Consider the following 24,360-nt stretch of genomic DNA (forward strand, 5'->3'; position numbering starts at 1 on the left):
AATTACCCTAGACTCAGTTTCTTGTGGTTTTCTATTAACTTGAAAATGTTGTTTCACACAGTGTTACAGGAGCAGAAATGCTAAAGAATATTTTTTCTCCTCTGTAGTATGGTAGTATGAAGTGAAATGTCATGTACTACTTGCTCGACAGTAGCAGGCAGGTTTGCATATCATTCATGTTGTCCTGCACTAATACAATTGCAATACAACTGCAATAATTTACACTGCCCTTTACACTATACAAACCAATAGCTGTTTTGTTGTAGGCATGCACACTATTATATATGTAAAATATTAGATATTTTAAAAAATTAAAGTGCTTGTTATAAAAAAGTACTTGTTATATAAAACTTGTTATATACTTACTTCTTATATCCTTACAAAGACTCTGTTAATATAAAATATTCTAAGAAATAAATTTCTTAGTATAATGAAAATAGATAGGACTTGTCTTTTGCAGAACTCCCAGTTTTAATACTCTGGGTTTAATATTGTGATATTCTGCTTGAAGGAAGTAAATGCAATCAAATTTACCTATTTTCACATAAAACCATGATCTGATATATTCATACCTGTCTTGAGTTGGTTCTTATGTAGCAGATGCTGTTCCACTAGGTTGTGGGGTATTATTTTTGTTTATATGTTTTAAATAATTTATTAAGCCATCTCCCTTAATGGCAGCAGAAATTTTCTGTACCTTTGCAGAATATCTTCAGAACACCGCTGAGGCATCAGAGATCCAAGCAAACGAAACTTGGAATGGTCAGCTGTCAGATCATATCCCTTCATCATATCCCTTCAGTAATCTCATGGACACCAAGTAGATCACAGAAGAAACCCCCTACCCATGCCAATACATAACAGTCTCAAATACATTGGTTTTGTTCTTTTTTTTTAGAAGGAAAACTAGAAATGGAGGATAAATAATAATAAACAAGCAAGCAAACAAATAAACAAAAAGTCATCAATGGAGAAAACCCAGTTCTATCTGAAATGTGGAATCAGCAGAGTCACAGAAGGATTCTGCTGCTGTTCCAGGTTAAGTAGCTATGTCCTATCCTGACCTCCCTTCCTGCTTTGAATCAGCATTATCCTGGTGTTCTCTCAAATGCAATTTCCTTTTCAAACGAAAAGGGAGAGTTCGTAAAAATGTATTTTGGTTTCAGCTGCTTTGTGACTTATCCAGTGTCACAAATGGGTCATTGCTCAGCTGTGCTTGCAGAACTTATGTCAAAAACCACCTGAGGTGTGATGCTAAGTTTGCATAATAAAATGCAACCAAAAATGAGCAGCCAATGTGGTTGGTCGACTTTACTGTCATATAATAACACAAAACCAACAAGGGGAGCATACACTGAACATTTTCAGAGGCATTACTTTGTTCTAGGGTGTCCAAAACTAGAGATGCCTGTGTGTTTGATGCTGTAGAAGTGGCAGAATTGTCTTTATAGAACATCACGCTTGACACACCTAAAAAAAATGCACCCTCAAGTTTACTGACATACTAAAATATTTCTGTCAGTTTAACTATGTTTTTCATTCAGCATTTCACACAAAAAGCCATAATCCTACATGATTTTGCAGAGATTTTCAAATGTACAATACACTGAGGAAAAGCTTTTGTGATAGTCCAGCCTAAGTGCTTTTGAAGATCCCAGTGCAGTAATGTATCTTGTCTTTTAGGAAGGATAGTTTGCATTAGTTAAAATATTTTGGCTTATAAACCAGATAATTCTGGAATTAGTTTGACAGAAGCCTAAATAAGTTCTGCCTCTGTATCCCCTTCCAAAGGAGTTCAGCAGTGTAATTTCTCAGAATGCTGTCCTGTGATCTGTACTTCAGCCTCCCCACAATGAGTGTTGTCTACAGCCCATGAGGTGGTGGTGATGTTTAAGAGAAGGACAAAGAGATTGTTACACCCTGGGCAAAGGTATGAATGCTTCCTGTCATTGTTCCATGCTTATCATTTGCATGTCTTACATGTAACACTTGATCTCCCACAAGAAAAAAAACAGTTTGAGTATTTGGCATATTACTTGATTGAGTTCACAGTCGTTAGACACGGCTCCCTACTTCTGTGATTTTAATCAGGAGGTAGAAGGTTTAGTGATGTTAGGAGTCAGTATCTTACTTGGTCTGGAATGAGTAGCATCACCGCAAATAAATTACATTTTTCTCCTTTGGAGAAGATCAACCATTATGCCAAATTAATTGACAGAAAAGCAGTGGCTGCAGACAGCCAAACTAATGATGGGTCAGAGTGAAGCGAAGGAAGCTGTTAAACTTTTCATAAGCCTTATAAATATTACATAGGAATTTTAGTAAAACATGGTAGGTAATATAGGAATTAAAATGTGAGGCAGTTCTGTTATCAACCCTTTCAAACTGGCAATTCTGCCTGTCCACAACTTCCTGTGATTTCTCTTCCTTCTGCCTTTAAAAGGTTTTGTTCATTTGCTTATCTGACCCTCCAGTCAGCTCCACTGTCTGCTCTGCATTTCTCATTACCAGCTGAGTATCTTATCAAAAGCTGTTGTCATTTGGAAAATGCATTGTTTTCATTCAGTCTCAACATCATTTTTCCTGCTTCATTGAGCAGGCAGAACTGCAAGACAGCCAGGCAGAGGGAAAGCTTTGTCCTGCAATTTAATTAAGTCTCAGTTTTTGGACTGTGAGCATCAGTAGAAGACATGTTGGACTTAACACCCTCACTCCTGGTTTAGCAGTCAATCCTGCTACTGTGGGAAAGCAGTAGAGCACTTTCTATACCAGCAACACACATTATAGACCCTGAACAACATTTTACCCTGATTTTGAAAGGTGTGCATTTGCCCTTTGCCCTGCTGCCCATGGTCTGTTCTGTCCCCTTTCATCCAGCCCATAGCAGGACAACCCACACCCTGCATCCACAAAGGTACCCAGGTACCAGGGGCCACATCTCATGCTTGGTGAAGAAGACAAGGGCTCATGCTTGGCTGGTTTTAGGTGGGGAAAGAGCATGCTGGAATGACTGGATGTGTATGAGTATCTCTACTAATGGACAGAGTGAGTATAGAAAGATGGAGCAAATAAACCTGAATGAATACCTCCAACCCTTAAGAAAGTTGAGAGGGTTAAAGCAGATGCTGTGACTCCATCAGATAGTCAGCCTCAGTAGACACCTACACTTTATTTTGCACTTGGGTGCATCTGACATAAACCCCAAAGGATAAGACAGAGGCGCTTCCTGGGCTGCTGTTCCCATGCCTGGCCTGGAATGCTTTGTCTTCTGATAAAGTGCTAAGGCATTAAATATCATAAATACAATATAGGAGAGCTGGCCCACTGGCATATATCCAGTATAAATAATCTTTGATTGTTTTCTTTTGCATCATGTAAATACATAAATATTAGCTCTGTTCTATATCTTTGGGAACCAAAAACTGAACAAATATCTTATATTTTTATCCATTTAAAAAGCTGAAGTAAAATGCTGATGCTGGGATAATAAAAGGAAAAGCAAATAAAATAACCATGCTGACTCTAGAGAAAACTGCAGCACACAGTAAAAGATTTATTGCTTGCTTAGATCATCACTTGGGACTCAGATTTTCAGCTGGATCTGCAAGGGGAAACAATGAAATCAAGAACTGGAGGCTTCTTTGTGCTGCTTTGAAGCTGATTTGGTGAAGTGCTTATAAAAAAAGAGATTATACAGAACAACTCTGATACTGCAGAGCTGCTGCATTTTCCTCTTTCTCCTCCCCAAGCCTCTGATATATCAAGGAATGCAGAATCTACAGAGGTCAGTGTAAGTATGAAGTAACCTTTTCAAAGGTTTTATAAATTTCATGAGGACGCCAGGCAAAAGTTGCTGGATAAGCATCTCCTTGCTCCCGTTTGCATGCTGATGGTCTGACCTGAGCAACATCAGGTTTCATCATTTACTTCTAAAATTGGTTCCTCTCTCCTCCTATCGGGGCTGAATTTCTGTACTGTGTTTCCTTCACAATATTTTCAGATTTATTTTCTAAAATAATCTGTTGTTATAGCTCCGTATTCTTACTATTTCAATGAATGCTGACAGCAGTTTTTTAGCCATCATAAATAATTCTCTGCCTTTATTTTCCACAGATTCTGTTCCAGCTTATTAAAAATGGATGCCACAGAATCAGAGAAGGGTGGAGGTTGGACCTCTAGAGGTCATCTGGTCCAAGCCCTCATTTCAAGCAGGGACACCAAGAGCCATTCACCCAGGACCAACTCCTACAGTTTTTTTGGTTTTTTTTTTTAATATCTCCACAGACACTCCACCACCTTCTTGGGCAATCTGTGTCAGTGCTTGGTCAACCTCACAGCAAGAAGTGTTTCCTGTTCCTGATATACAGAGGAAACCTGTGCTTCACTTTGTGCCCACTGCCTCTTTTCCTGACTCTGAACACCACTGAGAAGAAGTTGCCTCCATCCTCTTTGCGCCCACCTTTCCAGTGCTCCTATGTGCACTAAGTGCTTTTATAACTGTTAAGACCCTCTCGAGACTTCTCTTCCCTGGACTGAACATTCCCAGCTCTCTCAGCCTTTCCTCACAGAAAGAATAGTCCAGTTCCTTCATCACCTTCTTTTACTGGATTCCCTGCAGTATGTCCCTGTCTTTCTTGCACTGAGAAGCCCAGAATTAAGAGACAGTAAAAGTAGAAATATCTGAGATCTGTTTGTATCTACAGTCAGAATATGACTGAAACTTCAAAACACAGAGATCTCAAAAAGTGTAAAACTCTCAAAAACCCTGTTCTTTAAACTTTATTACTTAAACTGCAAACAATAAACAAAGTGCAGAATATATAAGAAACTCTGTATGCAATAGCTATTTAAACATAATAATAAACTTTGAGTATTTTAGGAGAGGAAAGTATGGCCAATGCTTACAAACAGACCTAAAGGAAAAATTCAGAAGGAAAAGACTTGGAATCTGACCAGGCTTCAGTTATCCTTGTGGATGAAAGACCTTAAATGAAAAATATTGGGAAGCTTATTTCTTATTCTATACTAATGAGATAGCTTCATGGTCGACTTGGTGTACCAAAGTGCAGATTACCAACTAACACACTTCCCTGTAGCACATAGGTTTTTCTTAGACATAGTTTTGATTCCTTAGCCCTCATAATTCTCTGTCAAGCCCTATCAAGCCAATTGAGGTGATTTGATAATGGCTGTAGCCATTAAAGCTGTTTTATTCTCACAATTGCTTTCTAGAATCCTTGAGAAATCTGTCCCTGAAGAAATTTGAAATAACAGTTCTTGATGAAAAATCAGGAAGACTATTATTTGAGGTAAAATTACAGTTTGTGCCTCTGGGATAAGAACTGGCTTTTCAAAATCACATCACCAGGTGGTACAAGTGCTGTGAAATAAACCAGAAACTATTATGAACTATTATGATCATATTGTGCCTTTCCCTTCACTTTGGCTACTTAGCTGTTCTCAATTAATTGAAAAGCTTTCCTTGTCAAGTTGTTCTTTCCCTTGGATCTGAATGCATACTTCTTTATTTTCAGCATCCACTTCTTTCACAAACAGGCCACTGAGAGCTGTAGTCCATAAACTTCTTGGGTCTACACATCTATTTCAGTTCAGTCTCCTGAGTGACATTTCATAGCGTAATATGACTGTATATGCCAACAGAAGATCACTTGCTGTTTTTCACAAGCTTCAGTAAGTTGATGAATGACTGCCTGTAAATAAAGGTTGCTGGCCTCTCTCAGTTTTAGACTTTGTTTTCAGTTGCTTTTGACTTGCTGGACTTAGGAAGTAATATTTCACACTTCAAGTGCATCCAGGAGTTGATCTATGAAAATTTATACAAGTCAAATGAATCCAACCAGTCTGTTATTTGGCAAAGTCTTTTTTTTCACTAGTACAGTCTTTCTGACTTGTGCCAAAAAGTACTTACCTTTGCTCCGTGTTGCTGCCAGTCTCGAGAAAACCCACACAGATCAAAATGTCAGTCTGCATGTGTCCCAAAATTTCAAAGAAGGATTTTTAACGCACAACTCCATCTGCTTCCAGTGAACCTGCTGCAGCATCACAGAGGGCTAATGAGTGACTACATTTACCTTCCCCACTGATCATGTGTGATCGCTGCAGCCTTGAGTAGATAGATTTAAGATTAAGGTTAAGACAAATTCACACCTTTTTGGTAGTTTCTCCTCGTAGTAGCTCCAAGCCAATCACTGAATCAAGGTACCACAGACCTGAATTGATACAACTGAGCCACATACAACTGATACCAGCTGAGCTGTGACAATTGTCTGCATGCACCTAATCCATCGCAAATGTAAAATGAAATGTAATAATTTAAACTACCATGAAGAGGATTGACACAATCATTTGTTATTCACACTTTGTTTCAGGTGTAGAGACTGTGCTGCTAGAAATCAGTTCCTTTTGATGAACAATTTTTACACAGAAGATAAAGACTTTTTCTGCCTTCTGTTTCAAGAGAAGTCACTTTTTTGTGCAGTTCCTTAAAACAACCCAGTTGCTGGGGAGGAAGACAGGCCATTCAAACCTAGAGAATGACAGAGCAGTACATGGAACCATAGGGGAAAAATCTTACAGGAAAAGGGCGGTGGAGCAAAGGATGTGATTGCTTGAGTTCATGAAGGTTGGGATCTAGAAAACAGAACAAAGGAAGAGTCAGAAAGTGGGGAGCAGTGGGATCCAGAAGTAGGAGTTAATTGCCCTATATCATACCCAGCATTGCTGGAAAGTAGGTAGATGGAGATCTTGTTGATTTATGGTAGCTTGGTGTTCAGTGAGCCAAATGAGAATGGGAAGGAGAGGATAGTGAGGAAAGAGCAGATTTGTCTGCTAAATGTGGCATTGGAGTCCCTGGGTGAGCAAGGATAGGTTGGATTCCATCTACACAGGGACTCTCAGCCAATGTTATCCAGTTCTCAATGCAGATGTAGCACTGGCCAGAGAGCTGGATGAGCTAAGGCACCACCAATCACATGTGCAACTGGGGCTCCTATAAAAGGAGCTGGAGGAATAAGCTGGAGGCTGTTTGTCACATGGAACTTTGGGGTATGTGTGTTGTCCCTGTCTCCAACATCTGACCCCATGGAACACGTGGATAATGAACACAGTAGGTGGTGGTTTACCACACACGTGTGGGAGGGTGGGAAGGAGGGGCTGGGCTCCCCCCCTTTTTCCAAGAAAACTGGGGTAAAACCCCTACAAGAGAATGGTGGGGAGAGGTGGGTGGTAGCGTAGTACTGTGGGAGTGGTAACAGTTGAACCTTCCAGTTGAACCTTGTGGTGACAGCCACATGGCACAGCCAACTCACAGCAGCAAAAGGCAGGCCACTCTCTCAGTGGGTTCAGCGAGACACCAGCAGCCCCAGCGCCAGCATCCCAAACAGTGACCCAACAACAAAGCTCCAGAGGCCAACACAGCACTCTGAAGAAACCCCAACTGTGCAGAAAATTGCCACTCCAGGGGGAAAGGAGGTACTCCTGGGAAACTTTCTCCTACACCGGTCAGGGCACGGGAAAAGCCCCTGCAGGGGGCCCAACAGGCCAGTGGCAATCTGGAGCAGCCCACCTCTCTCATCACCATGGAAATGCCAGGACTGCCCCCTCCTGAGACCTAGTGAGCTGGCTCCAAAGAAACACACGGAAATGCCAGGTCTGCCCCCTCCAGAGACCTAATGAGCTTGCTCCAAAGAAACACCTGTGCTGAGCATAGCCATGTCTCCAGGAAGTATGGTTCCATCCCGATTCAGCCTCTGATGGCTGTGACAGTGTTCACAGGGGTCCAAGGAAGAGGGAAGAAAGGATCTGACTCTATGCTTCAGAAGGCTTGATTTATTATTTTATTATATATATTATATTAAAAATATACTAAAAGAATAGAAGAAAGGATTTCATCAGAAGGCTAGCTAAGAATGAAGAACAAAGGCTTGTGCCTTGGACAGAGAGTCCGAGCCAGCTGGGCTGTGATTGGCCATTAATTTGAAACAACCCTATGAGACCAATCACAGACCCACCTGTTGCATTCCACAGCGGCAGATAACCATTGTTTACATTTTGTTCCTGAGGCCTCTCAGCTTCTCAGGAGGAAAAATCCTAAGGAAAGGATTTTTCAGAAAATATCATGGCTACAGATGGCCGTGCCTGCTTGCTGTTGCCCTACAGGGGAGAGCCCTAATGAAACACCACTAGCATAAAGGTGCCAGGTCCTAGACCCTGCTACAGCCTCTCTGAACCTTTCTCTGCAGAGGTATGGCAGCAAAAGTAGTGAGGGAGAGACACAAAAATCTGCAAAAAACGCCGACTATTACTTCAAATCTACCAAGGTCTATCATACTACATACTTTCTACATACTCTAATAAGCTGATACTAAATAAAAGAGAAGGTTGAGCTAGTTTAATAACTCCTTCCTCAAAAGGGAAGACTGCAACATCTACATATGTTAAGGTTAAACTGACACATATAACATATGGCAGTGATTTCACTTTTGCTATCTCTGTTTTGTAATACTAAAGATTATGTGTGTTTATAGTTTTAAATGGGTTTGTTTGTAACGAGAGGGCAAATAGTGACATTTGTCTGTGTGTGTATTAGTTATAATTGTTTATAACTTTTAAAGACATTTGTTTATATAAGCACTTAATTATAGTTCTTTATAGTTTTTTTATAATATCATAATTTAGCTAGAGTTAAACAACAAAGCCAACTATTCTGTGGGATATAACTGAGGGATTACTTTTAAGGATGTCATGGGGAAGCCCATCCAGTCTAGTCTCAGCTCTGGCCAAGCTGTGGCCGTAACTGGTGAGAAAGATGTTCCATCAGACCCTTCCAGGCTAAGTCATAGCCCTGGCTAGGCTATGGCTTTGTCTGGCAGGGAAAGTTATCTAAACCAGGTATTTCTGTGCTAGCTAAATTGGCTTTGCAAAAGCTTTCCTTTGAGATAAATATGGAGGCTTCTGGAAGAAGCTGTCCAAGTCCTCATTGGGAGAAAGAGACCCCTCAGCAATGGCAGACCCTGGGTGATGGTAAAGCACATAAGCAATTGTAAGTTTCACCTTATTGATTTTGTTCTAAGGTACATGTTGTACTCCTATTATGCTTATTAGAACTAAGAAAAGGGGAAAAGAGGGGTGGATATACACTCGTCTCAAAGGTCTTAAGTATCCTCATATTCTCATGTTTTTCAATAAAAATCACAGCATGACCTGGCAAGCCAGCGGCTTGTCAGAGGCAAGAGATTGGCAATAGGGAGGCAGTCAGTCCATCAACTTACTCAAGCTCCAGGAGGCAAATATTTAGAGAACATCAGTGCCAGAAATATGTATGGTTATCACTGAAATGGTTTTGAGTTGAATTATTATTGTTTGTAGTGTTAAGTTGTAATTTTGTAACTTTTAAGCATTAAGCCTGTAAAATACAACCCAAAAAGATTGCAATGTTGGTAGTTTTACTGACAGCTTCTGGATGTGAGCATCACAGCTCCAATGATACACGAGGTACATCACTAGCTGTTGAGTGAAAAAGCCTTATTCAACTAGGCTCATTAATTACACTTTTTAATATAACTGAAAAGGTGAGATGTGGCATTGGAGTCCCTGGGTGAGCAAGGATAGGTTGGACTCAATCCATGCAGAGACTCCCAGCACTGTCATCGAGTTCTAAACGCAGATGTATCACTGGCCAGAGAGCTGGATGGGGCTAAGGCCTCAACCAATCACATGTGTAACTGGGGCTCCTATAAAAGGAGCTGGAGGAGTAAACTGGAGGCTGTTTGTCACATGGAGGTTTAGTGTGTTGTCCCTGTCTCCAGCCACTGACCCCATGAAGCATGTTGATAATAAACATAATTGCTAAAGATATTCCTTGGGATTCAGAGAAAATGTTGGAGGGAAACGGTCTCCGTAGTTTTCAAAAGAAGATAAAGTAGCTGAACAAAGTGAAATAAACACATCAAGACACTGAGACCAAAAAAGGTATCTGTCCTCAGCAGAAGAAAAGAAGAGGATAGAGCAGCACTCCCATGAAGCTGATGGGAAATGGTTCAGCTGTAAAAATACAGAAACCAACTGTGGGAGAAAGAAAGACTGGAGTAGGAGACCACTATTAGACAGAGCATAAGAGATATAAGAGAACACTGGGCTAGTAGGAGGACAGAAAACCATACCAAGGCATCTGCAGCAGAAACTGAGAAGTAGTTCTGCAGGATTTTAATTAAATAGTTTGGATAAATTAGAACTTGGACTAGAGGTTTTGAAAGTGGGGTGTGCAAAGGATGGAATATAGCTAAAATTGCAACAGAAACTGACAGGAGGTAACAGAGCAAGAAGTGTGCAGAACAACCAGAGCAGCTGAAAAGGAACCAAAATTCATGAGTGTCAACATCTATCTGTACAAAACTGACTTGCTTCTCTCCAGCATGATACCCTACACAGAAAAATGGCTGTCACTTAATCTGTTATTAAATGAAGACACTTGAGGTGCTGGAACTAGATGTCCCAGATTTTCTATATATGTATGAAACTGCAAGATACATTTTAATGTCACAGGGTGGGACCTTTTTTTTTTCGAAGAATAAGTAAATTCAAAAAATGCAAGCACAAAAAGATTGGAAGAATTATGGGACTGAAAATTGAAACTCTTACATACTTTAATTCTTCTTGGTGCTTGCACATTAAGGTATGGTGTTCTAGGATTCTGGAAGAAATCTTTATATTCTTGACCTTAACATGACAAAGTATTTTTTCTAGGAAAACAGAAACTATTCATAAAAGTCTATTGTGAACTAGTTAAAAAAAAAAGGTTGTCCTTTGAAAGTAGATGCAGGGAATACAGTCTTATCCCCTAGATACTGAGCACAGGACTGACCTATGGATAGTACACGTGACTTTTTACTTTAAAATTTCAGTTTCATGACTCTGGACTTAGTCAAGAAAATGCAGCTTTCCTGCTTTGATTGGTTCTTTTGGTTCATACGGCAAAACTCCTGAGTCAAACAGAGAAGACCTGAAGGACAGTGTTTTGGCATAGAATATGAAACCCATTGTTAATTAGAGTTGTCTGGGATTCACATCAGGGACAATAATCCCATTATACTTTATGCTGGAAGATCATCTTCATGGAAATCAGCCAACTTCAGACGTGTCAGTGCAAAGTTGAACTTCTCACACACTGTTAGACAGAGCTCACGAGGAGGTACTGAAGGTAATTCAGTCTTGCCCTTCCTTTCTGCTTTCTTGTTATTTAGACAGCTTTGTCTGTAACATTGATGCTGTATGGACATGTAAAACAGCCATTTTTAGGAAGTCTTAAACCCCTTGTTCCAGAAGTACAAGGATCTTTACCAAAAACTTGCATAGTTACAAATTACAGACCTTGCAAAATATTACAGGACAGCAGCATTTTTTCCTCCCAGTCATCTTCAAACTGTCATGAACTAGAGGAGTCTGAGAAGAAAATGAGATCAGAGTTGTTTTTGCAAGTGTTTTGGGATTTTTAATGGCCAAAATGTACATAGGTCTTCATATTAACATGTTTCTTGAAGCACTGTGGATGAAATGGGAATAGACAAACAGATCACTTGAGACACATAAGCTCCAGATTTAACACAGTTTGAAAATTAGGTGCACTGGGGTAATGTTCCAAAACAGCCGCAAAGCCAGTTACTCTTGCAGGTGTTGAATACCTGCAGCTCTTTTTCTCCTTGTGCTTAATTTCCTGTTCATTTCTAAGTGTATGCTCTGTGCCCTTGCACTCCAACATCTCTAGCAAACACCTTTCTACAAAACAAATCTTTTAAGTTTTCTGACTTGTCTAAAATTTTGATACCAGTAACAGAAGAAAAGAGAAAAATAATATAACCTTCGCCATTTTCAATGTCCTCCAGCAAAATATTTTCTTTAACAGCTGAATCCGGTTTTCATCCTTAGTCGTTATCTCCCCCTTCCTGATGTGTCTAACATAGCAGATATAAAATTTTTGTCTGATAACATGGATTTAGTTGCTGGAACAAATATTGTTTCTTTTCATGTGAGCTGCTCTAGCTTGCATTGCTCTCTGGAGTTTTGCCTTCTGTTTCATGCAGTGCAGATTTTATCCCAGTCTTTATTGTTTGACAGAATGTTGACTATTTCTTTTTTCTGTTACGGACTTCTTAGGGCAAACCATTCCAGGAAAACATTTCACTGAAAATGAATGAATCTGTGGAGAAACTACAACCAGTAGTTGTAGTACTACCAGTACTATCTGGTACTTTGTATGGCCGTGTCTTCAAAGAGCATGCCTTGCTTTTCCCCATTTGTTTAGAGCGCATATTTACTCAGAAGTTTCTTGGACTCTTTTGCAATATGATGAAATTTATGAAGTCATTTTTTAGATCTATGGTTTCATCTAGATTTTAAGCAGCTAACAGAGGTTTGTGGGATCTCAGCCCCTCAGGACTGAGGTGCAGGGTGACCAAGACCGCCCTTGGGGGGCTCGGGAGTCCTGGAAAGTTGCCAGAAGTGTCTGGTGGCTGGACTTTGATCCTACACAGGAGGCGACATCTGTATGAGGATGGGAGGATTTCACTGGGGTGAATGGTGAAGGGATAAGTTAGTTAGAGTGAAACACAAGGTTTAAGATTTCTGTACAGGGGGGTCTAAAGAAGTAAGATGGAGGAATTGGGGCGTGTCCTGTTCTTCTTCTTCTTCTTCTTCTTCTTCTTGGCCTCCATCTTCTGTGGTGATGTTGGCACTTTGGGATTGGTTATTACTAAAAGTGCACTGGTTAATAAGGATAGAAGGTATTGGGGAAAAATGATAAATATTGTATACGTAACTTCGAGTATAAAGATAGGTGACCGCCCCAGGGGCTCTCAGTGTGTGCTCATGGCTGACTGCTGAGCAGACCGCCGTCGGGCCAAGAGAAAATCTTTTAGATAAACAATTAATAAACACCGAGACCGAGAAAAGATCTGAAGTCCCTTCTCGTCCTTTGAAGCGCGGGCTGTCCAAGGCCACCCTGGGCCTTTCCAGGCCATGTAAACAGCCGAGAATCCAGCAGAGGTTAAGATAAAAAAGGATACAATAAGATACAATAAGGTTATTGGTTAAGATACAATAAGGACTTGCAAACACATTTAGCACCTTCAAACTCACACTTTTCTAAATTATGATCTTGTTTTGTTGTTGTTTCTTTGTTTGTTTTTTATTTAGAGCATATAAAACTTACAGAATATTGAATACTTATACATTGGTGTATTGGGTCTGGTTGAGATGGAATTCATTTTCCAATAGCAGACTTCACAGTGTTGTGCTCTGCATTGGTACCTAGAAAGGTGTTGATAACACACCAGTGTTTTGTCTTCTGTTGAACAGCTCTGGTACAGCATCCACTCAGTGTCTCCAACATTTCCCAAAATCCTGGGAGGGGACACAACTATGCCAATTAAATTAACAAAAGGGATAGCCCATATTGTATAACATCAGCCCAGATATAAAAGCTAAGGAAAGGAGGAACATTGGTCATTGTAAATATCTTTGCCTTCCAGAGAAACCACTATGTGTGTTGAAGTCCTGCATCCTGGGAAGTTGCTGAACACCCCTTGCTGATGGGAAGTGGAGAATAAACCTTTTTTTTTTCTCTTCGCTTATGCATACACAAAGCTCCATTCTTTGCCTTAGTAAACTGCCTTATCCATCTTATTTTCTTTCCCCGTCCAGCTGGAAAGGGAGTGATAAAGTGGCTTGGTGGGCATGTGGCATGTCTCCAAGGTCAACCCACCACAGTCCTTTTTAGTGCCCAAGGAGAGACACAAAGGCAGTTCTATCTCTCTCTCTCTCTGACTGTCTGATTGTCTGTCTGTCTATCTATCTATCTATCTATCTATCCATATTGCATGCTATAGTAAGAGCAGCTATCTAGTAGCAAGCTCCTTTGTGGGACGTGGGGTTTGTCAGCTGTGCTCCTTATCTCTCTGTTTTGCTGAGTTTGCTGGGAATGTGTTAACACAAGCAATAGCTCTGTGCTTTGCCCTGACATGGTAGCCTTGTTATGCAGGGGGAGCTATCTTCTGTGGATGATGAGGAAATACATCTCCCTCTCCCTGCCCAAAACTGATGTGAATGGGTTTCTAATACAGGCTCCCATGGACATTGCTCATCCTTATTTAAGCTGCTTAATACTGTTAATAGTATTAAGGAATACTATTGGCGCACTATGGGATTTGTGGAATCTGATGTCATCCTGGTGTTAGAGAAAACAAACTTTAAATATGGAAATATTGAAATGTGCCCTGAGGCATCCAGTTCCTGGGTGGTAGGATGTGTGGAAGAATTTGGGCAGGTTCCTAGGGTGGTTATTACCTCCAGTTGCCTGTGACTTTACACCTGAATGTGACCAACCCTGGCTAAGTGACCTTTCCATCAGTGATGGAAGGGTGCCTTGCCCACCCCAGTGAAAGCCAGCAGCTCCCTGCCCTGTGCTGGGGCTGGACCTGTGCGTGCCGTGCCACTGTTCAGTCCTCACAGAGGACTGTAGTTGAGGCAGGAACCCAAACTGCATTTGAGGACACTACATCTGACACAGGGCCTCAAACCACAGCCACTACAGTACTTGCACCAGTAGTGAAAACAAAATAACAGATGAGGGAAGCTACAGGTCCATATAATTGGTAAGAAAGGGAAGAAGAGGAAAGGAAGGAGGACGAGGAGGACAATCAGGAGAGGAGAGGTCAGATGAAAAAGCTAGTCATTCAAGAAAAAAATCTGAAGGAGTGAGACAAATCAAATAGGAACCTGAAGTTACCTGTTCCTTGACCTCATCAGAACTTTGAGATTTGTAGAAAGACTACAGTCGCCAGCCAGGTGATGCTGGGATAACAAGGCTGACAGTCAACAATTAGAAGGTCATGAGGCCACAACAGCTAAAATCCCTTGCTAGAGATGGGGAAATTGAAGTAGGAATTGGAAAAGAAGGAGCAATTTACAGTCTCTAGAGATGGCCTCTCTAAAGCATGAGGGCATGAAATCCATTTAAGGAAGACCTTGTGAATTCCCCAGGAAGGTGGATCACTGCAGATGAAGATATCCAGTACTTGAGAGAATTAGAAGTCCTGGAAGTGCTTTATAGTACAGTAAAAAGTGATAATGTCCTTGTCTAGGTTTAGGGACAAAATTTAGGATAAAATGCCCTGGAATGAGCATTTTCTCTAAAGAAAAGGACTTTGATAATCCTGCTTGCCAATAAGAGAAATAAATCCTAGCAGGTCAAAGTGAAAAAAAATCCGAAACAGTTTATTAACAAAGAAAAAACCAAAAAAGTGCCTGCAAGGCACAGAAAAGGACTGAATAAATGCTAGATACTGAAATTTTAAAAACTTGACCCCAACCCCCCACCAGACAGCATAGCCATGAAGCAAAGATGGTATCAGGGAAGAAACAGGAGTTAGTGTAGCTACTTTGGCAGGATAGATTGGAATCTTTCTGATGTTAGTCTCTTCCTTGCAGAAGGAGAAGCTGGTGGGTTTAAGTGTCCTTTCTCCTGTTGGTTTAGCTGCTTTGAGGTCTCAAGTTTGGGGCGGCCTCCCCACCAGCTCCCCACATGGGCCAGAAAAAAAGGAAAAAAAAAGGAAAAAAAAAAAAAGAAAAAAAAAAGAAAAAAAATCAGAAACAGTTCAAGGGGGAAAAAAAGCAAATTAAAAAAACCCCCAGCTGTTACTGGGCATAAGCAGACAATTATGAAATAAAGAATCATTATAAAATCACCCCAAGACAGTCCCTAAAGATCCAGAGGATGCCCTTTGCACAATGACCATATGGAGGAAGGTGGCTCAAAGTGCCCAAGAAGCACCATCATATAACAAGTTGTCCCAAAACAAAAGAGGCCATGCTCTATTTACTGCTGGATCTTTCTGCATGGTAGGAAACCATTGGAGGTGGAAAGCTGCTGTGTGGAGTCCTACACAATGGCTGCTGAGGGAGAAGAAGAGTCTCTTTGCAGAAGTGAAAGCCATCCAACTAGCCCTAGAGATTTCTGAATAAGAAACAAGGCCTGTATTCTACCTCTGCACTGACTCCTGGATGATGTCCAACGTCCTGTGGTGGTGGCTGCAGCAATGGAAGAAGACTAACTGGCAACACAGGGGCAAACCCATCTGGGCTGCTGCATTGGGGCAGGACATCGCTGCACAGGTAGAAGATATGACTCTGAACATAACTCATGTAGATGCACACGTGCCCAAAAGTCACACCACTCAACAACACCAGAACATTCTGGGACATAGTTCATGTTTTTCTGTGGGCATGAACCAGCTGAATCCACTCATAAACCTGACCCTGGGAAGACTTACGCAGCTTGTGGGTGTAAGGGGTCACCAGGAAGAGCATAAAATGTAGGGGTATTAACTGAATGTATTAATGTAGATGGGCATTTGGACACTTAAGTAGTGAGTTCAAGGTTAAAAAACATAGACATGGACATTATAAAATGGCTTAGGGTTCAATATTCCAGTGAACACAGTACGTGGACAAACCATCGAGAGACAATTATTTTTCTTGTGTAATACAAATACAAAAATACTGAAATGAGTAAATACAAATACAGAATGAGTAAAAAGCACTTGAGTCTCCTAGGAGCATTTGTGAAACAAAAAACTCACTGAAGAGTGGTTATACATCCAAATGATTCCACTGTCATATGAAAAACTGCTCAAGAATGTGATTAAAGACTTTCTATCTGGTTGCAAGAGAGTATGGTTTTAAACAGAATATTGACATCACTGGGGCTATTTTCATAGGCTACCACCAGGGAAAAAGGTTCAGACTTGAGTCTTTATTAGTGAAGGTTTTGATCCTTTGTCAGAGAAGGAATGTGTCACAGACTCAAAGACAAATGCATCTCTATATTTAAAAAAAATGAAGATTATATTAAAAAAAGTGAAACAAACAGCAATAGTAATAGTTTTAGGCAAAAATTAACAGTGACTTGACAAAGCAGGACCTAAACAGTCACTGTTATATGTTAAATTTTTTGCATATGATTACAACTAACATGCTTATTGTATCTTTTGAGAATATAAGTACTGAGCAAAATACACATAATTGTTAAACATGGATTTTAAAAGTCCAAATTCAATTTGTAATCAAATATGCATGAAAATGCATGCACTCAGTAGATACTAGTGGCATTTTCCTGTTCTGTCAATGTCCCATTTGATAAACATTAATATTTAAAGACTGATGACACACACTATGTTTTTAATATTTGTTATGAAAATCTGGGGATAAAAATGTTTCCTGCAGTCAGATAGGCCGAGCACAAATTGGTACTGGAAATATGTGTTAACAACTGCCTACATCTTAGACTGTGTCTAGGCTTTAAGGAGCTTCCTTATGACTCTGGTTCACTTTAATCTTTCTAATGTGGCTGTAAATAAGTTCTCAAAATCAATATATTACATTTGTATACCAGATTCCCCCTCCTTTTTATATCATTAAAATAAGCTATAGCAATAAATGAGAGGCTTGCCTGGCAGGAGTTTCCTTGTGCTGAACACAGCCAGGTTGGTCACAATCATGTCCCCATATCCTCAGCCAAGACACATGGGATGATTGTTTATGAGAGCATTTGTTCTTTGCAAGATGTAGAGAGTAAGTGGTGAAAGGGGCAGTTCCATCACTCATAGGAGTCTAACTCATATAGACATAGCAAGTAAAAACAACTTTCTCATTACTGTACTTTGGAGATATATTTGTGGAAGACTCAGTGTGGAGAACCAGACCTAAGCACATTTTGTCTCAAACTTTCTGAGCATTGCTACAGGAAAGGTGTGATCAGAGGAGAGGATCCTGCAGAGGTGGGGCTGAGCTGTTCTCACCCAACATCCTGCTCCACCTTGAGGCTCATTCACAGCTTCCACCCGCCAACTCATTCCGTGCAGAAATGCTGGCTATGCATGTGCTAACCAAACAGTGTGAAAAATCTCCTTTACATAAGAGGTATGGACCAGGTTAACTATAAAAGTCACGGATTGGGCCCCCTCAGTCTCTCTGGAGGTGTGTTGTGGCATCCTCCAGCACGGTTTGAGGAGCTTGTTGTGGGAGTTGAGAACCTATTGAAGTGTATCGTACAAAATTAAGGGTTACCACTCTTGTGGAAGAACATTTAAGAATTTAAGGGCTTGTTAGCCAACACCTTGTGAGTCAAAGTGATGGTACAATAATAGCATGAGAGTTCCCTGACATGTGTCTTTGTTCAGAGTGAAGGAGAATTTACAGCAAATATCACATCCTCTACCAGTGGGTTGTGACACCCAGGCTCCATGCTGTTCCTTAGTCTTAGCACACCATCTCTGAAGCCATAGTGTGTGGTAACTTAAATGATTAGTATGATAAGAAGCTGTGAGCAATTCATGATAATTCACCCAAACGAGTACCTCCTTCCAATATTTTGTTCAGAGCACCAGTTACCTGTTACAGTGACAGACTAGGTACATTTTATATCTTCATACTAAGTTCTTTGCCAGTGCATGCACCCAACTGTCAGCAACACTTTGGGTTGTCAGAGTTACTAAAGGAGGAAAAGCTCTCTTACCTAACTGAGCTGCTGCCAGCATCAAGGTCTTGTGCTGTCACTGCACCTATAATGGTCCCCACAGGTGTATCCTCATAGACTTCCATCGTGTACACGGGCTTGCTGAACACTGGAGGCTCATCCATGTCCAACACATTTATCTTCACGGTGGCAGTATCTTTGAATGGACCCACTGAGTGAAATCGATGGTCAAGATGGAGATTGGAGGCCTCCACCTTAAAGGTGTATGCCTTCTTTGTTTCAAAGTCTAACGGCTGTAGAAAGAACAGAAGCAAAACATTAGATTTACCAAAAATTAGGCATTGCAAAATCACTTTGGTTGGATTAATCTGACAAAACTTAAGATGCCTTTTGTGTAAAACTCATCTCCTGAGCTAATCAATCATTTAAGTTTGTTTTGCGGTTCAGCTTATGCTAAGGTGAATTTTGAAATAGGCCAGATGAATCACAGTCAGGAAATTATTGCTTCTCTACATCAAAAAAATCAGGATGACTGGCATGGATGTAAACAGTTACAGTGTAGATGTCTGAAGTTAAATGAGCGAGATTCATCTCTTGCAAATGAGCTGAGTGAAGGTTAGTCAGAGATTTGCATTTGCAGCTCCCATGCTCCGGCAATCAGCTGTCTCTAGTGGATCCAGCACCTTAAATAGAAGATTTCCCGTTTTTTTTTTAGCAGGAAAGGCTTTCAGAAGACCATGACGATGATGAAGATGAGCCCAAATGAAAACCTGATATATACTAATGAGTCAAACTAAACTTCAGGTATGACTTGGAATGTGAATTCTAATTTGATCTGAAAGAAGTTTTCTTGTAAAATGTCGATCGTTGCAGTGAACTGCTATTCATGCCATATGTTTGATCTGCATGTACTTTGCAAAATGCAGACTTTGGCTCTGTCTTATGATCCTAGGTGTAATTCATAAGGTCTTGAAGATGACACAGCAGCTTTTGTGTAGTTATGTGGGGTTTTGACAGAATGTATCCTGCAAAATAAGGTTGTTTTGATGTGGGTTTCTGTCAATGCATATCAATTTTGTGCCTTTACTTCTAGAAAAGTAATCATCTCAAAACCCTCAATACGGTCTTATTTAGTTGAAAAGATGCAGAAGCTTTATTTTCATTTAAAGGGTTTTTCTGAATTGACTTTCATGTTGTTTTTAATGTTTCTAACAAAGCCTTTTCCTGATGTCTGGGTAACACTGGCACCTAGTGGTCTCTGCCTATAGCTGTTAAGCTGGAAATTTGCTATCGGGAATGAACAAAAAAAGAACACGTTCACATGTGTATGAACAAGAATATTTCAATGTTTGGGTTTTTTTCCCCAGTGTTTTCAGACAGTTGTCACAGCCAGGATAGATTTAAATTCTTCAGTTTTCTCTCCTTGTCACAAGAGGACATAATTGGCCAGATGACTGGTGTAAATTGAAATAGCTCCATTAAAATCAATTGAGTTACCTTGACTTGCATTAGCTGAACCATAATGATTATAAATCCTTATAAAAGACTTTGTCAGTTAAATAGACTAGATGCTAAGTCTTTTTTTTTTCTTTGAGCTGGGGACTTAAAATTATCCATATAAATTTTAATGCCATAGAAATAATCACACTTGAAAGTAATTCACTACCAAACACAACCATCCTCCTACAGACAAAATTACCAGAAAAGCCAGTATGTGCTGTACCTTTGTATCTGGACTGACAGAAAGAAGAAGAAACTGAGCCTGAGAAGAAACAGACAAAATTAAGTCTGGTAGATCTCATGTCCCAGTTGTGAAATTAATTTTACCCAAAAAAAAAAAAAAATCCAAAAAAAAAAAACCAAGACAACTCTTTTGCAAATATTTATATCAATTGGTAACATATTTTCAAAAAACATAATAAGAGAAGAAATATGAAGTTTAAGGACTTAGTCTGGAGAAGAAAAAGTCAGGGGTTAAACTAGAGATAAATTATTAAGACAAAGAAACTAAGAAATATAAGCTCCCACATAGGTAGTAATTCTGGGTAATACCTTGTAGGTATCTTTCATACCACCAAAATTGCATTAAAACTTTTCAGATTGGCTCCTGTAGTGCATCAGTATATTTGCAAAGAGAATTATTAATGGAAAGAACCATAATTCATGCAGTCTTTGCAGGCTGTCTTTCACCAAATTACTCTTCAAACACTTATACCAGATCATGGTGCATGGCCAGTGCCCAGTCACAGCATTTCAAGGGGATGCAAGGGAAGCAGAAAGCAGGAAGATTTCAAACAGTTCTTCTGTCCATTGGTAAGTTCAGACTGCCATATTCCACTGCACAGGTACCCAGGGAGCAGGAAAATGGCTGCATTATTTTTCTACCCCCAACATTATGGGGAAATAGTAATGTATATTTTAAAAAAGACAGTGTGGTCCCACAGTGTGATCCCAAGAAGGGATAATGTTTTTCCACTGAAACCTCAGAGGAACTCTTCCTCTCTTTCTGTCCTTCTATGGGTCCGATGATAAATATAGTTAGAGGTTATGCAGCCAGTGCAAAGCACAGATGGCAGTCAAAATAAGAAGAGACAGGCTGAAAGTGATGAGCCATCATGAGAGAAGGAAATCAGTGACAGACTCCCACAAAATAGCAGAAATTAACCTTTTGCCTAAGTGAGGCTAAACCACAGCTGAAATGTATGGAGAGTTGGGAAGTGTTTCAAGTGGTAAAGCTAGGACTTAATTTCAAATAGAAAAATATTTTATACAACATATATCATGTAACAAGAGTATGGTTTTATTGGCTTGTGTGTATGGGGATTGCATGCTACGATCTGGTCTGGTTTTCCCATATTTGAACAGTTGAGTCATATAGATAGCATTGACAGTTTAAGATTCAGGCATTGCTCTGAATTGTCAAGAGTCTGCCTGAAAACAGTAGAATTGAATGTCTGCATAGGTCTCAGGCAAAACTTTTTGGATGTTTTTGATTTTTGGTTTAAAACATGTTTAAAAACCATTTTATTATATTTTTAATTTTTAGTAGATATCACTAAAATCTGTCAAGTAAATGAGTGGTCCACATAATACCTGTTTTTGTTACTAAATCAAAAAAATAAACCAAACAAACCCAACAAACAAACTAAAAACCAACCCCATCACTGTGTTTTACTGTTATATAATAGCTGTCTGAGAGTGCTCAGTTCCACTTTTATTTTGAATCTGGAATGCTGCTAAGGAAAAAAAACACAGTAGAATTCTTGAATGATACAAAAAACTCCAAACCAGTCCTGTAAGGTTCTTAAAATTTTTTTCAATTAATCAGATTTTAATGAAATTACTTCATATATTGTTTTAATAAGCAAGAGAAATATTTAATTCTCCTATAAAAGTAATTACATGCAGAAGGTAAATTTGAATAAGGCTTTTGTCCTTTTTTTTGGTGCAGAAAACAGTATTTTTGCCAATAGTAAGGTGATGCCTTATTAACTGTGAGCTGTTCAATAACTGGAGTATTTCTAATTGATATCCTATGTACCAGTGACAGAACAGATGTATTGGGCCCCCTCAACTTGTCCTCATCTGCTTTTTCCTATGTTGAGGTTACAAGCTGCTCTATATAGTTGCCTAGTAAAGTGCTATCAGCATATACACACCTGTGCACAGCAAAGTCATTCTACAAATCCCTAAATCAAATACATACTGACAAATCACTTTACCTTGCAACTCTGTAAGCACCATGAATGGACTTATTTAGTATGACTAGGACGGCACAAAAACAGGTCTATATTAGAAATAAATGTATTTTGAAATGTTGCTCTTTTCCACATTCAAGGCAGCAGTTAAGAAATGCTGCTATAGTGGGAAAGAGAGAAATAATTTAAAAACTGAAAGAAAAAATATGATCCAAAAGATATAATGAATTCTAATGATAAGCACAACAAGGGTGATAAAAGAATTACCCCATCAGTTTGTTCTGCTTCACAGAGACAGGACTGGAAACTCCAGAAATTTCTGCTTTTTGCACATAGATTTCCACACATAAGAAATACTCTCTCACATAAGAGAGTATTGTTTCTGATAGAGGCTTTCACCTAAAATGGTGGAAAAGCTGTATTTTGGGATGAGATTTTAAGCCCCAGGACATATGGATAGTTATGGATAGTAAGAGTGGGTTGACAGAAAGTGCATAATAACTTAGGCTTGACTTCATATTAGCATTGTGCAATTGCAGAATAGCTCTGGGTCATATGGGATGCCCTCAAAAGCTGGAAACAATCTCCCCTTTGAATGGGTTGAGCACCTATGCATGTTGTTAAATATTGGCACAAGGCAATTTGTTGTGCATTGACACAACTTCCAGATGAGCAGTTAAATTTCAGTAACTGGACTTCTACACTGGATTCTAAACAGCATAAGGAAATAAGTGGTATTACAGAGCAGGTTTTGTAAAGTAGTCTCTAGATCAACCAGGAGCATTCATTAGTTAGAGTTGAGAAAGCACAGTAAAAACTGAGATCGGTAGTGAGTATTTTGAGATTCGATGGCAAGTGGACAAAATATATGTCTGATCTGTATCTGGAGAAGGGGAGAAGCTGACCAGTGTCAGGGGTTCAGTTGTTTGCTGCTCTCAAGTGTCTCACACATTTTTGAAGGTGTTGTTTTTCCAGGGGAAACCAAACCAAACAGCTCTATCCACAAACTACGAAGACTGGTCTCCTCTTCCTTACTTTTCCTGTTGTTCTTTGTGATTGTATCTGCACACATCTCACCACTTTCTGCCTGTACTGAAGGACTTAATACCACTTGCTCTTCATCCTCAAAGTGCACAACCACTATTTGCACTCCCACAAACCCACGAGTTATGATTACAGGCAGACAGTTCCTGTGCTCACACTTGCAGAGGAAATTCCCTGCCTTTGGAGAAAGAATGGGTGGGGTGGTGTGTGATGAGAAATCTGTACAGTTTTGGTAGTAAAACAAGGAGTAGCTTTAACACAGTTCTCACTGAAGGACATTGGGAGTCTGCCTTATGCTCACTCTTGTGTGGCACAGGTGTTCTCAGACTGCTCTTACATTACAGCAACATCCCAGAGCTATGCACTTGGGCTGTCCCACGGGCAACACAACTGAACTTAGCCCACAGTCAAAGCACTATTTACTGACTGCATTAAAGGCTTCTAAAAAGTGCCTTCTGAGGTTAAAAGCAAGCACACACTCCTAATACTTTCCTGCAGCTTGTGGTTCTCTTCATTGTCTCACAATTTCTTCTATTTTATCATCACTAAAGTTACTATTTCTCACTGTGCAATGCTATGGCATGCTGAGATTTCATGGCCACAGCGTTCCCATCTGATCAGTAAGTTTTAGTCATGGTGCACAACTTACAGAAAACAAGATGTGTTTGTCCCCTGAATTTCCACTGAACCATGTGGAGAAGTTCACCGAGGGTAATGGAGCAGTGTAGGATCACAACACGTGGAGCTTAGAAAGAGCTGTTTTCCGAGGTTTCAATGAAACACTACACAAATTACTAAAACAATGTCTTCAAGCAGAACAAGTTCAGTGCCTGAACCCTACTCAGTTTCTGGATTAGCACACGCTGAGCTAATTAAAAGTCTTCTGCACAAAAATGGGGTTATTGTATAAACTCATCCTTGGTTTAATAAATTTAGTGACAACTTTTCAGAGAAGGTTGGAACCTTCTATTTTCCTTTACTCTTGTGCCTGTTCACTAAAGATTTCAAAATAAGTCCCTTGCCTGGAACTGATGCATCTGAGGTCACTATACTCTGGCATGAAGGAGATGG

The 24,360-nt window shown here is 39.9% G+C and overlaps 1 protein-coding gene across 2 annotated transcripts in view; it reads right to left on the minus strand.

The window, feature by feature from the left end:
* The window catches only part of CDH12 (cadherin 12), a 529,539-nt gene that overhangs the window by 24,249 nt on the left and 480,930 nt on the right, over positions 1 to 24,360 (minus strand). For both annotated transcript variants that reach the window (XM_054284703.1, XM_054284702.1), the window contains one exon: positions 18,587 to 18,840. In XM_054284703.1, the coding sequence (XP_054140678.1) occupies positions 18,587 to 18,840 (254 nt within the window). The remainder of the gene's footprint in view (positions 1 to 18,586; positions 18,841 to 24,360) is intronic.

The sequence above is a fragment of the Melozone crissalis genome, unplaced genomic scaffold, assembly GCF_028551555.1.
Source record: "Melozone crissalis strain CALT ecotype California unplaced genomic scaffold, PUWL_Pcris_2 ptg000042l_1, whole genome shotgun sequence".
NCBI lineage: Eukaryota > Metazoa > Chordata > Aves > Passeriformes > Passerellidae > Melozone > Melozone crissalis.